A 17,659-nucleotide genomic window follows, 5' to 3' on the forward strand; every position below is an offset into this window, starting at 1 on the left:
GTTAGTCTTGGTTCCCTGTAAGGACGTCCTTGTTGACATCCATCCCTTGGCGCTCATATGACCTTATGCAGTTGCGAGTGCCGTAAAGCATCTACTAAAACAAAAACAAAGACTTCTGTGGCTCTCTCGGAGATAACGCAGGGTCTGGTTGACGATGGTAATTGAATCTGAGGTTCTGTCTCTCGAATAGCCATAAAAGCGAGGGGCGTGTGCAGATAGCCCCTTTACCCCTTTTCGAATCCCTTTGCTGCTGTCTTGAATTTGTCTTGTTTATGGAGCTCTTAAGGCTCTCCGCCCCCTTGTCTCCTTCCTGTCGACGCCACGTCCCTTAAACTAATTTAGTGGGTGCTTGGTGGGTGCTCTGGTGTGGTCTGCTCCTTCTTTCCTATCAAACATCTATCATCCCTGTCTCTCTCCTTTTTTGTTTGTTACTCTCTTGTAACACCTCTAATCTTCGGCACTTAGACTCTATATGACCTTATTGTGTTGCAAGTGCCATAAAACTCATACTAAAACCACCCCCTCCCAACTAAACAAACTAATTTAAGCACAATATATGTTCATGTAACGTTATAGGTAGGAAAGGGGCGTTGCGGTTGGTTGGAGGGCGCCTCTGGTGGGTCTTAAATTTTTTTAAAACTTTCCCTCTGGGTTTTTTTTTTTTGGTCTGCGTGTCTGCTTTTTTTTCTTCCGAGCGCAACATGGGTTTTATTTTGCCGGTATGCTGCTCTTGACTCAACATCAAACAGGACGGTCGTTAAAAACCGATACCGCACCATATGTGTCCTAACATTGTTCTGATGGATGTAGCCGTTAACTATTTCTCGGTCTTACATTTTTATAAAAGCGAACCGCAGTTGTAAAGGTGTCGTTATGTTCCACATACCCACATAGCGTACTTGTTTCGTTTCTGCTTTAGCATAATTTGAGAGAGAGAGAGAGAGAGAGAGAGAGAGAGAGAGAGAGAGAGAGATCTGACGGGTTTCGCTGCCCTTGAACGTTCTGCTCCGTACCCAGCTCTGTGGGTCTCGTGGTTGGTGCCTGTCTGTGCACAGGTGCTGTACTGTGACTGTGACGATGTGACGACGGATCGACCTTTGTGTTGACCCCACTCATCAGTTCTTCCATGGTTGTTTTTGCTTGTTGGCCACGCAAGTTTTATACTATGCCAAAGTGTTTTGACAGAGAAAAGATTATTTTCTCAACGATGTAGTATAGGTTTTAATTTGATCACCAAGCTCGTGCTTTACCTTGTGTTATGAGCGAGCGCGTACACACACCACACCTCACACGCACACACAAACACACACACACACACACACACAAACACACACACTCACAAACACACACACACACACACACACACACTGCACACGCACGCACACATCACGTAGAGGGAAAAGAGGGGGGGGGAGGTGGGGGTCATGTTCTTATTTACAAGTGCTTGCAAATCGGGTCAGGCTCTTCACCTCTTCCGCCGCCCTCTTTCCACCTCTTCTAAAAACCCTTTGTCCCCGCCCACCTACTCACGCACACAACAAACTCCGACCGACCAGCGTAATCAGCGCGTGATCCCGAAACCATGTGACCCCCAGTCATGTGACGACGGGGGAGTGATCGCTCGATAGGGCAGTGCAAATTACTTCTTTCTCTCTCTTTTTTTTTTCCTCTCCCCGTTGCTGATATAACTGGTTTCGTGTGATCTTTATAAGGCAGCGCGTTTGTAAATCTGGGTATTCGCTGCGTATCTCCCTCGACGACAAGTTTTCTTCCTACAACTACAAGTCGTCTTTAGTCATCCACAAGGTAAAGGCTCGTCTCCTTTAGTTTCACAGCAGGGCTTCTTTTTTTTTTTTTAAATCAGAGGGGAATGGTTAGATTGAAGGACTCTGGTGACAGGATAGACGCATATTATAACTCGGACATTATGCTGTGGTCTGCGACTGCGATAAAGTTTTTATCCTTTTCTCTTCTTCTTGGTGACCCTGGTCCTAGTTTATTGTTCCACCCTCGAAGTCAGGTCGTCGGGGGGGGGGGGGGGGGGGGGGGGGGGGAAAACAACCCCCCCCGTTATTAAACCGTGGGGAAAAAACCCGGGCCCCTTGTGTTATCCCCAATTCCCATTTTATTTTTTTTTTACTCCCCGAAAAAATTTTTTTTCCCTTTTTTTTTTTTCCGGGGGGCCCGGGGTCCAAGTTTTTTTTTCCCCCCCCCTAAAACCCTTTTTTCTGGGAGGGGGGGGGGGGGGGGGGTCAATCAACCCACTCGTTCAGGCTTATCAACCGTTGGGGAAAACTGCGAGCTCTTGTTGTTATCGCGATTTCTCATTTTATTTTTACTTCCTGTTTGCCACTGTGTGTGGTGGTTAAACTTCCCCTTTGGTGGTTGTCGCGTTTATAAATTCAGAGGTCGAGTCTTGTGATTTATATTTCAATATTTGGCTGTGCTGTTGTTGGTTTGGTGAAAGCACTCTGTAGTCTGGGGTAACGGTGATGCTGGATTCTTGCCTGTGTATCTATCGTCCATTTATTATGTCCATCCTCCCTTCGAGTCACTGAGTCCTGTTATTTTTAGCTGCCTCCACTCTAGTTTTTTTTGTGTGGACGCACAATCAGTAGTATGCAGACAAAGTTGATTTAAAAAATCTTTCTATTTTTATCTGTTTGTTTGTTTTTGTATGGGACCTTCATGAGCATGAACGCATCAGAATTAATAATGATGTTTTTGTTGAAGTTAAGTCTTTGCTTCCTCAACGTCCTGTATTAAATTTCTGATGTCAGTTCTTTGATGATGAGAAATGCCCAGTTCAAAGGTTTTAATTCAGGGATACAAATAGACTGTGGTAGCGACTTAAGCGACTCGTACTCCTTGTGGGAGTGGGATTTGTTTGGTATATATTTTTATGTATTCAGCTCATTTGAATGTTGGGCCTCTGTTCATTGGTACAAAAATACTGCTCAGAGACATGGTGATGTGTTGTTTTTATTGCTCTAGTAATGATTTTGTGGCCTCTGGCAGTCACAGCTGCTATGCTGTATAGTTCATTGGGATTTATTTGTGGTTGTGAATTTTCAGTCTTTCTTGGTGCATGATTCAGCTAGATTGGTCTTGTATATTATTAGTTGCTTCTGTTTCTTCCAAGTTAGAAATAAATAAGCTCCAGTTTCATTTCCTTCATCTTACATCTTCTCTTAGGGTGAACATAATAAATATTTGAACAAACTAATCTTAACAGCACACTTTGAAATTGGAAAAATAGTCATGGTATCTGTGGAAAGATGAGTTGTTTACTGGCCAATTTTGTCTCTTGCACATGACTTACTGCTTTGTCGGCATTACTTTCTCTGCAGGGCATAATTCCTCTCTTTCCATCCGTATGAATTGTTTTTTTAACCTCTCGGTGATCAAGTGAGAGGGAATTAATTTTCCTTTGCTTTTGTACTCGTGATGTTTGGAGACAGCTCTTGGTTGTGCTCTTATGTGAATAGTTGTAATTTTAAATCTGTTGTGTGAGTCGTAAGGACTTGCCTTGGGAATTATTATTTTAATCCATTGATTTTATTTTTTTTACTTATTTCAGGTTGTCACATTGCACCAAGATGTTGTTGCCGACCGTCTTTCTAGTATGTTTGAGCTACGCTGTAGCGGGACCCGCTTACATGAAGTATTTCAAGATTGAATCTGCCATACCAGCGTACCCAGAGACCAAAGTGGACAAGGATCCTCTCATGATGCCAGCTGGCACCACAAAGACATACAAGCTCTCCTATGACGATTACGAAGAAACATGGAAGGCTTTCAAAGATACACATGGTAGGAATATAGATCACCTCTTGTGTATTTGAGGATAATGGAAGAGGTTGGCTTCTGAACTTTCGTCTAATGTTGAGAAAGTTACTATTAACGTATTAATGGATTCCTTTTACAAGAGTCTGAGCTTCTTGAATGGGTTTTAATTTGACTCCCCACATTGCTTGAATAGTTTTAAAGTTAAAGTTAACAACTATCATACATTTTTTAAAACTACCAGTATATTTGTGAAAATAAATGGCAATACTATCAAAGATAAATAAGAATACTGCACTCCTTAAAGAAGCGGATGGTTTATCTAGTCAGTGGAATTGCAGGAATTTGAAATCATGAAGTTTTTGAAGGCTACAGCTGATGTTCTTAAGTGTGATTTTCACAGGGTTTTGCTTTTGGGTAATACTAAATGCCAAATTTAGTTTGTAAATGTACGAAACTTATGTTTTTAAATCAGGAAAATTTCATAAAAACTTTTATATGAATGAATTTTTTTTTTCAGGTAAAGTTTATGAAACTCCAGAGGAAGAAAAGAAACGGTTCTCCATTTTCATGGAGACTGTGAACTTGATCGAATGGCACAACTGGAGGTACCACAACAAGCGCTCCAGTTTCTGGATGGACATCAACCACTTCTCTGACCTGGTGAGTTTCTGGGGTGTTGAGAATGGTTCAGTCATGTAAATTCAAGCAGCGCAGGTGAAATTGTATAATTTTAATGTTTTGGGCCTCTCCTTTTCCTCCCTTCTCTGCCTATCTTCCTTTTCTCGCCATTTATCCATCTTCTTTCCTCTTTTTCCATCTGGCTCCTCTTCTTGTTCTTTTTATATTCACTGAGCTAAGCACATGTTTGCTTGTGTTCTTGGTGAAAAGAGCAAAATATGCTTCCAGGGGTCTCCCAGAACTTTGACATGTCCCCTGTACGCCTACTAATGTTGAGGATAATTGAAAAGACAGGTGCTGAATATTCCCTTTTGCCCAGTCTGCTCTAAAAAATTCATACACTATTTTTTAAATTCCGAGTAGCTGTTGCAGCTGACCTTCAAGCACCTTTTTACTTTTTGAGGAACTCTTGACCTTTTGATTATAAAATATATTCAGTGCCTTAAATTCCCAGTTTGGAAAACCCCGTCCATTTCGTCTTCCTAAACATTCAGCCATATATCTTTAATAAATTCATATTTGTGTTGTGTATGGTATCCCCCTTCATTTGACTTCGTTATCTGCATTCCAGACCAATGAAGAATACCGGGTTCTGAATGGTTTCAACAAAACCCGCTCCAGGCCTTTCAACCGTGACTGCAGTGAGTACCACCCAAAGACCAAGGATGTTCCCTCTGCCATGGACTGGAGGGAGAAGGGCTATGTTACTCCCATTAAGAATCAGGTAGGTCAGATATGAAGAATGTTGAGCGGTTAACTCGGTGTAATTCGTAGCAATGAATACTTATTTGAAATAAAGCGGCTTACCCACAGTCATTGATGTATTTTATGTTAAAGTCCGATTTTTTTTTCTAAATTCGGGTACTGGTTTGTTGGAACATCATCTTTTTTTAAGTTATGTCTGGAAAAACCAATATTGGGTCATTTGTTGTGAAAAATGTTCGCACTTTTGTTGATATACCTCCTGGGTTCATATGGGAGCCTCAAATTAGGAATAGGACGCACAGTTTCATAGCTCTTACTATTAAAATAAAAAGTACTTTACTGTTCTAAAATTGCATTTTTGGCTTGGAGGAAAGTGTTTTTTATTTTCAATTTATGGGTTATTTTTATAATTTAACTGATTTTATTCATTTACTTTATAATAGTATTTTCTTTTCTGTTCACAGAAACAATGTGGTTCCTGCTGGTCGTTCAGTACAGTGAGTATTGGTCTCTGTTGTGTGTGTTTTTTTGGGGGTTGAAGTTTGTACTCTTCTGATGAAACATATTGTGTGGATTTATGATTGCGTTTATTTAGTCTCATGTTTTAGTTTACTGTGCAAATTCCTTCACCTTTTTTTGTGTTTAAAGTTAATGATGAAGATGTTATGAGCACTACCGTTTTATTTGAAATTATGTCAATACTGTTTCAAGTTTTCTTATCAGAATATTTTTTAGATTGTCTCAATAGGGCGAAAGGTTCATGCTGCGTGTTGACCTCATTGTAATGTATACTCCTTTTGTGTCCATCTGCAGACTGGGTCAGTGGAAGGTCAGTGGTTCAAGAAGACAGGCAAACTGGTCACTCTGTCAGAACAGCAACTGGTTGACTGCTCTGGTAACTATGGTGACCAGGGGTGCAATGGTGGTCTTATGGACTATGCCTTTGAGTACATCATTGATGCAGGTGGTTTGGAATCTGAGGAAAGCTACCCATATGAGGCTGAGGTACTTATACTTTTTCTTTTCCTGTTTATAGCTTTTGGTTTAGATGTATGATATGCAATAGATAAATAATGAAACCATAGTATAAATCATTCTTTTCAGCAAATGTACTTTGTCTTCAAATGGTCTTTTTTTCTGGAACTCGCTCAGCTCTCGTATAATTTTATTGTCATTCCAAAAACTTTTTAATCAGAGCTTTCGTTGTTCAAAGTGTTCTTTGAGTATTCAAAATTTGCAAGCAACAGGTTTTATTATGGCAAGGACATAGGCGAATCAAGCTTTTAAGGCAACATCCTGGTGGTTTGAAAGCTCATTTTCTTTAATGGCGCCTGTTATGAGTTCAGTTTTCTCTTGTTCATGGAGTCATATAATTGATGCCTAACCTGGGTTCTTGAGGTGGCAGATCTGTAATTTCTTTGCAGGGGTATTATTCTCTGCTGATCCATGCATTCGTAATATACAGTTTATGCAGTGGGTATCCGGCCGCTTCCCTTGTGAATTGCTGTATGCTAATCACAGGTAGAGCTTTTTATTGCAAGATACGAACGGGGCACAATTCCATAAAACTCCGTGTTCACAAGGGTCATATTCTGTATTATTTTGCCTTGAGCACATGAGTGCTCGCAATGGATGAAAGTTGTGTTAATAATGATAGGCCAAATGTTGGAGCAGTCGGCGAAAATGGCTCACACTATTTTATATACTTATAATTTTTTATTTCGAAGCACTTTTTTACGTGCATGAATTGCTGATGGTATTAGTTGTTTTGTTTTTTTTAGTTTGACAGTGATTGTCAGTGATATATGTTTACCCATTGTAAATAAGGTATATCGTGTATACGTTGCATTCATTTGAATACTCTTCCTCTAGGATGACACATGCCGATTCGAGAAGTCCCGTGTTGTAGCTACCATCAGTGCCTGCTCTGACGTTGTACCTCAAGAAAATGAAAAGGCTCTTAAAGTTGCTCTCGGAAACATCGGACCCATTTCCATTGCCATTGATGCCAGTAGTCCCATGTTCCAGTCATACAGTGGTGGTATGTTGTTTGTTTTGCCATTATTTCTACGCTTTTTGTTTACCATGAAAACTGCTGTTATATCAACTTTCTTTGGAAATGAAATGACTTCAATGTACCACTGTTTGAAATAGATTTTCAGTATGTATTTAGAAATGAAGTAATATCTTTCAACATTTGGTACTGTAAGGGTTGCTGTTGTTTCTTCACATGCGTCATATGGCACTCAATGTCAGGGAAACACACTTTATATAATCTTTATAAAAGTGTATTAGATCGTGTATGTGTCAATTTGCCTACACATGACATTGTCCTCCATCCCATAACATGTTACATCTCTTACTGATTTTCTTTTGAAGAATAAAAGTAAGCTTGAGGATTTGGATGTAACACTCATGATACACGTTCAAATATACTGTATTTCTTATTGGTTAGGTTCGTTATATCTTCATATATTGCCTTATGCAGTTGCGAGCTCCGTAAAACTCTTACCAAAACAAAATATTTTCATATTGAAAGTTACTGAGCAAAATACTGTGGTTTCCTTTTTCATCAGGTGTGTACGATAACCCAGAGTGCAGTGAGACACAGCTTGACCATGGTGTGCTGGCTGTCGGTTATGGCAATATGGATGGTCAAGACTATTGGATTGTGAAGAACAGGTAAGGAGAACATTGTATCTCATGTTGTGTTATTTGTGAACTTTTGTCGGGGCTCTCCTGGTCGAGGTGTACAATGTTTGTCTCTCATGTAAAAGGTCTTGGGATCGATTCCTGACAGCGCCGGAAAGTTGACCTTTCTTAAAAAATACTTTTTATTATCACCTCTTTTCCTGCTCTCTTATCATGTTCTGTCGTATGCTTTCGTCTCCACTTTCTCTAGGCTCCCGACTCTTTCTTCTGCCCTTCTACTGCTATTCATTTGTTCCTCTAACTGTATTTCAGCCACACCCTTGACCTTAAGGTAGGTAAAATCTAACGCCAAGCCTTCTTGGATAATGGCAAAAAAAAATATCAGAGGTCCTGTGTGTAAGTTGCGCCCATAAAAGATCCCCCGATGGTCCTAGAATCCATAAGAGAAGGCTTTGGCAGCCAGTCGAGTAAAATTCAAAATTAATTCTTACCAAACTCAACTGAAGTTATGCAGTTGTGAGCGCCTTAACACTTATGAAAAAAAAGGCTCATCTGTAGATCTACAACACAGCAGTACAACACAAGTGTTCACAGGACCACTCTGGCTCTCCTGTGATAGCAACCATCTTGAATATTTATTTATTGTCCCTCTTTTTATTTCATTACGTTTTTGTCTACTTGCAAGCAAATGTCTTGTTACATTACTCCTTAATACAGGGTTTGATGGTTTTCTATTCAGCTGGTTTGTTAATTTGCTAGTTTTATGAGAATGAGATAGTTTATTTCTAAATAGACACCTAAAATGACTTGGTACATTCATAGTATGAGAGTATTCTATGAAAAGATGATACATTTCTCCTTTATGGGTTTGTTGATTTGAATGAGAAAAGCAGTTTGTCAGTTGAGCATAGTTTCAGGTTTAAGTTTTTTATTGTGTAATTGAGGCTCAGCTGATTGCACAAAAATAGATATCTATAACTTTGTGAATTATGTTTTCTCTATGAAAAGTGACTTGCACATTCAGAAGGGAATTTAGATGGAAAAAATCACACATTAAAACAGTTCTTTTGTAATTTATATTATTACTTTATTGGTTATTTACAAATTTGATATGTTATTTGCACTGTTTATTTTTTAGGCGGGTTTGTGTTATCATATAGGATTACAATTATTTTCATTGACATTTTACCCCTGCAGTTTATATATATAAAATCTGATTTTGTGTTCTTTTCCCTTTCTGAGGTAGAAGACATTATTGTTACAGTTGTAGCTTAATTTGACAAGAAATTGTTTCTTGATTCGTAAGTGACCTTAAGCTCCATTTTGACTGACAAAAATAGAATTTTGTTTAAGGGCAGAAAAAATTTAAGAGACAAAGATTTAACAATCTCTGCTTGTCTATTTGAGTTGACTGATTCAATTATTGTTGTATTCTTTCTTCAGCTGGGGCCCCACTTGGGGAGACAAGGGCTTCATCTACATGAGCAGAAACAAAAACAACCAGTGTGGTGTGGCCTCACAAGCCAGCTTCCCTGTGGTTTAATGCCACCTCTCAAGCTTTCTGCTTACCATCGGTGCCTCCTGGTGCTACCAGCCGAAAAGTTGAAGGCTTCGTGTGGAAACTATTTTTCCTGTACACGGTTGGATATTTGTATTTTTGAAATTTCGTAAAATTTACAATTTTGAACTTGTCTCAATCAATTAAAAAGGCTATTTTTAAAAAGCTTTTCAAATTTTTAAATTGAGAAAATTATGCTGTGGTGCAGGGCACCTAATGTTAGAGAAGAGCTTAAAAAACGTGCCAAAGCATGTTTTTGGTTGATATTTTGATTGGAAAAACATGGGCAGAGAAGAATAATTAATGTCCTTGAGGTAACTTACCTGTCTGTGGAAACAGAATTCAATTCACAGAGTAAACCATTGTTTGTCTTTCCTTGCTATTGCAATGATCAATGTGCAGACTATATGTTTCTTCTTCTCTCAGCATAGTATTTTGATGACTAAACAGATTACATCCGTATTTTTCAATTGGTTCGTATCTGTACACTTCCACAAAAAAAAAAATCTTCCCTCATCAAAGATCACAGAAATCTGCATTTAGATTTGTTACAGTACTTGTCAGCCATTACACTAAACATTCATATATCGCACATGATGGATTTACATGAGTAGACTTTTTCAAGTACCGGTATAAGTGGGTGGATCCTCGCCCTATTTTGTTTCCTTGGGTCATTATTTTTTTAGATTCTCTAAGATTGACATTAGCTTTTGCTTATTGGTTATCATCAAATATGATTCTCTTTATTTGCTCCTGATCTTCGAGTTTGGTGGGGTTTTTTTTGTTTTTTTAAAAAGTAGCTTGTCTCTTTGATTTAAAATCAAAGACACTCGCCATGTATTTTTGTGCTCCTAATTTGAAAGTACCATAGCAGTTTTTGCTACCAGAATCCTCACTCTTTTTTCTCTGTATTACTAATGAAACATCTATAATCTCAGTCTTTAGAAGAAATATTCAGATCTGATCAGAAAACCAGGTGTGAAAATCTCATTCTCCTGCAATGCCCATTCTTACTGCATTCCTTTATAAAAATGTGTATACATGGAAACTGTGTGAACTGATGCAGTGCAGTGAGACAAGAATGTATTAATGCTGATCGTGCATCGTACAGAAGATATTTACTGCAAAATTTGAATGTTTGCTCTGTTTTGCAATTGCAGTGTTTGTTTGGGAAACTATCTACTTATTTTGTACATCAAATAAATGTACAGGGTACGGAACCAGAACCTATAACAATAAATTGTTAGATTGATCAAGAAATTTCAACTCAAATAGAAATCTTTAGAAAAGCATTTTGTCATGAGAGAGGTTTTTGACAAGTTACAAGTTCCGTAATCCTTTCAGAATTATTGTTTTTGCCGCTTAGGCTTGTTTTTATGGATGTGTGCTTGTTTGTTATGCAAGGTGAAATGATGGCAAAATTGAAATGTCATAAAATTTATGAGCTAGCCAAGTCAAAGATACTATTACTTTGACTGTTCATTTCTTGAACATTAACATTTTTGGAATGATTGTGTTTTTACATTTTTTTTTAAAGGGAGTTCTTTAACTCTAAGGTGGGCAGGGTAATTTTCAGACTGGTGCCCCCAAATAGTGAGTTTATAGTTTATTCTGGAGAAGGATGTACTAGTTGCTTCTCTTTTCTCAGATGAGATGAAAGTTTTTTGGGGGTTTTTTCCTCGCTTTATTTTTTAATAAGAATTTTTATGTGTGTTGCTTTTGGAGAACATGTCATTTGATCAGTGTAAATAAAAATTGTTTACTAATAACGTGGATCTTTGTACTGCATTTATATGTGCATGTTTTATTATATTGTGTGTAAGTATTTGTCGTCATTTGTTTTGGGTGTGTACCCTGCCACTGGCTTTTTCTACTCCCTTTTCAGCATTACTATGGTTCTGATATAATGTGGCTGTTGGTGTGACCTGAACCCCCAAATTTGACCATAGGAAAACCCTTCCATGCCAGGCATTAAATTTTTTTTATAGCAGTGCTTATGGACATCTGTAGTTTAATGATTGGATACTGTTCCTCGGAGAAAGTGCGAGTTTGACTCTTGAGTGGAGTCTCACAAGAGGTATTGCGTTCGCCTCTCAGTCAAAAGCTTCTGGAACTGAAAGATTGCCAGTGCCAGCGGTTTAAAAAATTCTTTCTCTAAAATTGTATCCTTTGTCCTCCTTTCCTGTTCTCTAGTCCTGCACTGTCACCTATTTTCATCACCACTTCCCCCCACTTCCTCTGTGCTCCTCTGTCCCGTTCTCCTGACATATATTGCTACTCCAGGGTCCTTCTGAATGCTGTCTTTAAGCCACATCCCTGACCTTAGGGTGGTAGGAAAGATCTACACCTAGCCTTCTCGGACAAGGGTGAAAAATCTCGGGAGGTCCCTTGTTCAAGTTGCGCATGTTAAAGATCCCTTGGTGGTTTAGAATCGATAGGAGTAGGTTTTGGCCACCACCGGGGCAAAATTCAAAATTTCCTACCAACTGAAACCCCCGCCTCCCCCCCCCCCCCCCCCAAAAAGACCTTCAGGTAGGTAAGATTGAACACCTAGCCTTTTCAGACGAGGGCAAAAAATCTCAGAGGTCTCAAGTGCAAGTTGCACATGTTATTGTAAAAGATGGCTTGGTAGCCCTAAAATCTATAAGAGTAGACTTCAAATGTCATCCAAGTAAAGTTTAAAATTTTTACCAAGACTGCAAATACTCTTGTCGGTATTTAAAAAAAATGTTGGGTTCCTTAGAAGTTAGAATATGGCTACTTGAAAAAAGTAAGAAAAACAGTCACATACATAAAAATCAGTTGGCTACCCCTGCATTGGGGTATGCAGAGAAGAAGATGATTCTCCTAGTACGAAAGTTATTATTTTTAGCATCTCCTTCTTTCTGTGGGATGCTGTATCCCACTCCTGTCAAGATTAGCCTTGGTAAGCAGTGTTAACACATGCCCCTTTCCTAATCCCTACATGATCTTAATTGTGTAGATTGGAGCATACATAACCTTTTCACAATTTACATTCAATAGACAAGCAAATGTCTGCGTTATCGATTTTATTGAAGTACAAATGTAATATGCGACTGTCTTTATCTGATGGAGAGACAATTGAGCTTGTAGACATTTGCTACCATGGAGGCTTAGAGACCCTTTGGTCTTTTTGACATGCAAGTGATCAGGTTCTAAACCCAGGATGTTTCGTGGCCCATGAAGTACATATAACAAGTTTTGAAGTGGCTTGCTTATTGCACTGTCTTTTGTGACATTAAATTTGATTTCTCTCTTTCACTTGGGAACTAAACTGGATAAAGATTCAATCAACTTATAGCATAGTGCCCCTGGTTGTCTGATGGCCTCCAATCTCGGGGGGGGGGGAGGGGGGTAGAGGAGGAGGTGATGATTTAACCCTGCTAAAGAGGACGAGCAGACACATTCAGAGTCATTCATTTTTCTCATAACAGCTATTTATCTGTCACGACTTGGTGGAATCAGGCACTCGTCAGTTTTTTGGGCATATGAAGTTATTACAGTTGTCCATTTATATTGTTTTGATTAAGGTGGGGTCACCTGGTGTCAGGTAAATTCAGTGAGAAAATGGCCTCCAAAGTTAGGCAATTTTCAAAGCTGGAGTGTCCTTGGAAACTGCAAATAACATTTTTTTAATGCTTTTGATCAACATTTTTCAGTAAAATGCACAAATGAGTTTTTAAATTTGCATACAATATGTTAAGCCGAAAGAAGAAAATTCTATAAAAATTGCCCAACAGAAAGAAAAATGTCAGCTTCTTCGATGTCATTATTTTGACCAGTGCCTAATTTCACCACGGTTTCTCCAATATAGTCAGTCTGAGGTTTACATTGTCACCACTTTCATCATAGTGACCTTGCACTTACAGGATAGACTTTCGAGATTTGGGTGGTTGGCTGCCCGATTTCAACAGCTCATTCTTTCTTTTTCTAAGAAATAGTGCCATGCTGGCTCAACACAGCTTACCATACTATCATCATCATCATCCAGTGCCAGATCTGCGACAGACATCGGCGATCATGATTTTCCATTCATTCCTTTGCTCGGATGCTCTCAGAAAAGCCACGTTTCCCTGATCTTTCCCTGTTACCCATTTGTTTAGATTCCCCAAGTATGTTGTTCTGGGCCTACCCCTGCCTCGCTTGCCCACAATTTTGCCAGTGAGAGCTAGATGTTCAAGACCCTTATGTCTATTCAGGTGTCCCAAAAACTGCATTTGTCGTTTCCTGATTACCATACTATATGACAATGGAAAACATAACCATCACTACATCTCATCTCTGCTAAGGAGGGATGGACAGCCAAGCAACTTCTCAATCTTTCTCACCGAGTCCAGAGGACGGCTTGCACTGGTATCTGGCCCACCCTACTTCTTTAGTCTTCATCTGTTGTTTCCATGACCGTTTGAGTAGTAGTATTTCTCTTTTGTTAAATAATTTACCTATTGACTACCTTACGTCCAGCATGTCATTTCTCTGAGAAAAAAGTTCCCCTAAATCATGTTCTTGAAATGTCCACATTGCTTACAGCACTTTTATTCCCTGAAACATTGCCTTTACATGCTTATCCATGGTTTTGTTATCCTTTCCTGTCTACTTTCAACACCTGGGGTCTCTATTATACGTAAATTCTGATCTTATGCATTTACGAGCGCAATAAAACCTCTACTAAAACTAAAACTAAAACATACGTACATTCTATTCTTGTCTTCCTCAGTAGTTTCTATTCATCTTGCATTTTTCTAGCGCTATATAGCTTTTATTGCATAATAAAACTAAAGGTTCAACTCAGCTAAACATTTCAGAACCATTTTCTTCCTACTCCTAACTCTTTCTCCATAGTTTGCAAAATTGCTTTTCCAAGCCATTTTACAAATTCCTTTAAAATGTCATCTTTCAAAAAGAAACATTTCATATTTCAATGTACAGTAGTCTCTGCCTAAACGCACGGAGCTCGGGAAGGCTCTTAGCGTATGTTTATACGGAGCGTGCATTTACTGTACATGAACCTGTGCAAAAGGAGGAAGGGACGCAGTCATCTAAGTGACCTCCCTTGGAAAGTGGGGGGTCATTTTGGCGATTATGAATAATGTGACGACACGTGACTGTTTTGAGAAGGATTCCCCGACTGCGGTTAAGAATACAAAGACGTGAGGCAGAAAAGACAGACTCAATGTAATCATATGCACCATAAAATGTTGGGAACAGATAGCCTAAGAGGAAACTGTTGGTGATAGTCATAGAGACGACGACGGAGCCACGTGGCTTTCGAAGCGACCACCCCCGACCGTAAATTCATGGACGACATCAGAATCATAGATCTCTATTATATATTCAAAAAAACAATTCTCTTGTATTCGTTGAACAAGTACGTCATAAGTTCTTCGAGCGAAGTTGAGTAGGCTTACTTGACGAATTTTTAATCCTATAGAGGTCTATCTAGTATTTTACAGCATTTACACGTGTTGCACATCATAGGCCTAGGTCTAACTAAACATTAAATACAGTCACCTAAACGCCAGTCAAACCCTTCTCTCAAAGATGCATTTCCAGTGGCCAATTAAACATTTCAGCCTCCCAGCCGCCCTCCTCAACATTTCACTGACCAGTCCTAGAACTATGAGTCCGTGGATAGTTGGGCATGAAAACGCTGTCCATCACTCTCTTTTTTCGGTATGAGGGGCAGCCTCACCAAATATCCTGTTTTCTAGGCTTGTCTTATGCAAGCTGTGTAGGTTGCAGCAAAAATTTACCCTTGTCCAGCTCAATCTGTCGGCCTGTTTCGTGTGCTTGTAGAGGGAGTGACCGTGCGTTTGTATGTCTAAATTATATGGTAAAAAACCTGTCAGATGATGAAAGTGTGCGTTTGGGCTGAGCGTGCTTTTGTACGATGTGCGTTTTGGCGGAGACTACTATATATTCATTCTCTCCTAAGTTAATTTTCTGTATGAACTTTACTATTCCTCATTTCATCAATAAATAAGTGCATAATGTTTAAACTCAGAGTAGAAAGACAAAATTTGTAGGAACGTCAAGCACTTTCTCTCAAATTACTCAGCAGGAATTTGAGATAACAATTTGTTTATTCTGTCATAATGATTTTTCAAAACTGTGACACAACTTCTGTACAAAATAGTGTTTTGGTTATTTCATCAGTACACACTGCCCATCATAGTTCTGAATTTCTGGATTTATTTGTCACAGATTTATCTGAAGTACAAAGTCAGTTTTATAAATATTTCTTTAAAGTGACTACCACACAATATTGATATCGGAAATGGTTTCTTCTTATAGTGCGACTGTTTCTAGTGAGGTCTGTTAAAAAACAAGATAATCAGCACGTTAAGAATGTGCACTGTAAAATATACAGCACATAACAAGAAGGAGAAAAAGAAATCACTCACTGACCACATCATATGTACAAAATTTATTGTTCCCACTTCCACTTTCTCACACAGAGGTAACATACTCAACTTTCATGTAGTCACAGTTATTCATGATTTTAAAAAAAAGGTGAATCAATCAATACTGAATTGAATAAAAAACAAACAAAAAAAACCCAATCCGCAAACAATAATTTCCCACCTCTGTTTCTAGTTCATCAGGGAATATTGCGCCACAAATAATGAAATAATGCACTTTGTGAATCTCAGTGAATGCACATTTTTCACATGCACTCATGTCATTTTACTAAGTTAAGCAAAAAAATACCCTAGTAGCTACAAGTTATAATGGGTTAATCTTGAGATCTTTTTATGGTAAATTCCGAAAACAGTAACATTATTTCCTACAATGTGCTTGTTGCTTGCCTACTGTACTATTACATAAAAGCTCTCTAGGGATATGATGAAAATGATTTGACAGACTGAAACCTCTCATACAGCACACACCCTTATCACAGATCTCAGTACATCACCAAAAAACTTTATATGATTGAATTAGTCCAAAAAATATAGATACATACAATATGGTGAAACATCGGACAATGCTCATGGATGTAAAGTCTAGAGATATAAACGAGTAAGAGGTAAATTTCTCTTTTTTGAAACTATAGACAGCATTCCAAACAATGTATAAGCCAATGGAGCAGTTCTCTCAAGTTGTCAAAATCATACTGAAACATATTGTAGCAAACAGTACTTCATTATCTTTTTGGCTTGGAGCAATGGCACTTCTGTCATGATCAACATTTACCAAAATTGATCACAACGCGCCACCGCATGACTTCTTTTTCCTATCACATTTATTCCTTCAAAGCAACTATATACAACCCTAGAGGTGAGTAAGCTGAGAGCTTTCAAAGGAGAGAGGGTGAAGCATGGCAAATTAGTTGTAGCTGAGCAGGAGACATACATGTATATATTTTTATATTAATGTGTCAGATTTTATCAGCACTAAAGAAATTTCTGCACACCAAATGCTTCTGACACACTGTGTTCCAACTTTCATCATAGATGCTTTGTTTTTCTTACTTTCATACAAAGCACACTGTGAGCAATATCTGAACGTCTCACTTTCAGCTGCCCTCACCTGATATTCGAAATGACAGTACTAATGAAAGCTATGAGACAAAGTTCTTAGTTCAGCATGCAAGACTCGTATGTTGGTACCATGTATTTGATGTTGATAAAGGCATCCTCCCCACCATAGCGTTCGAATGCTTCCAATGTTTCTTGGATGAGGTCGCCAACATTTTCACGTTTCTGCTGACTGTAATCAATTCCATCTCCTGAGTTCACTAGATGGGATAAAAGTGAGGAAACTTTACAGCTACTTCTAAATGGCATGGATGCAGCAACAGACAAGGGTTTTTTTTTCTTTGTCTAATGAAGTCACTTGTCAAAAGATAAAAGTGTAGCATTAGCAGGCAAATGTACGTGTAACAACCAAATTAGACATTTTTATGCTGGACTAAATGTTTTCAGTTATTCAAGCCAAAGTCAAGTAAGATTTAGACACATTCTTCAATTAGAAAAGTTCTGTCTCGTGAGAAAGATCAAAGAGCTTCCAGACAAAAATTTCTACAAAAGTAGGTTGGAAGCAGCATATTAATTAATATAACTTAAGGTTCCAAACGGAAAAAAATCTTCATTTAGCTGACTAATTACAGCAGAAGATTAAAGCATGGGGTGGAAAAGCAGGAGGATGATTCCCACAGGGACATTGCAAGAAGAACTATTAACATACATACCTGTACACAGAAATCGGATGAAATTGTCTTCAAGATAATTTAAAGAATTTATAATACACCCCTCC

The 17,659-nt window shown here is 38.6% G+C and overlaps 2 protein-coding genes across 4 annotated transcripts in view; one reads left to right on the plus strand and one right to left on the minus strand.

Moving 5' to 3' along the window:
- The window catches only part of LOC101845846 (cathepsin L1), a 24,457-nt gene extending 13,306 nt beyond the window's left edge, over positions 1-11,151 (plus strand). The window contains exons 1-9 of one of the 3 annotated variants that reach the window (XM_035969453.1): positions 1,687-1,806; positions 3,581-3,813; positions 4,307-4,449; positions 5,039-5,191; positions 5,637-5,669; positions 5,986-6,177; positions 7,045-7,213; positions 7,749-7,854; positions 9,268-11,151. In XM_035969453.1, coding sequence (XP_035825346.1) covers positions 3,600-3,813; positions 4,307-4,449; positions 5,039-5,191; positions 5,637-5,669; positions 5,986-6,177; positions 7,045-7,213; positions 7,749-7,854; positions 9,268-9,367 — 1,110 coding nt within the window. In that variant the 5' untranslated portion in view covers positions 1,687-1,806; positions 3,581-3,599 and the 3' untranslated portion in view covers positions 9,368-11,151. Of the gene's footprint in view, positions 1-1,686; positions 1,807-2,401; positions 2,484-3,580; positions 3,814-4,306; positions 4,450-5,038; positions 5,192-5,636; positions 5,670-5,985; positions 6,178-7,044; positions 7,214-7,748; positions 7,855-9,267 lie in introns of those variants that run through there. The other 2 variants (XM_035969454.1, XM_035969452.1) reach the window with 2 other exon arrangements.
- Positions 11,152-15,806: 4,655 nt separating this feature from the next.
- The window catches only part of LOC101846646 (parkin coregulated gene protein homolog), a 9,091-nt gene continuing 7,238 nt past the window's right edge, over positions 15,807-17,659 (minus strand). The window contains exon 5 of the mRNA XM_005097094.3: positions 15,807-17,141. Within this exon, the coding sequence (XP_005097151.2) occupies positions 16,981-17,141 (161 nt within the window). The 3' untranslated portion in view covers positions 15,807-16,980. The remainder of the gene's footprint in view (positions 17,142-17,659) is intronic.

Source organism: Aplysia californica, unplaced genomic scaffold, assembly GCF_000002075.1.
Source record: "Aplysia californica isolate F4 #8 unplaced genomic scaffold, AplCal3.0 scaffold00146, whole genome shotgun sequence".
Lineage (NCBI taxonomy): Eukaryota > Metazoa > Mollusca > Gastropoda > Aplysiida > Aplysiidae > Aplysia > Aplysia californica.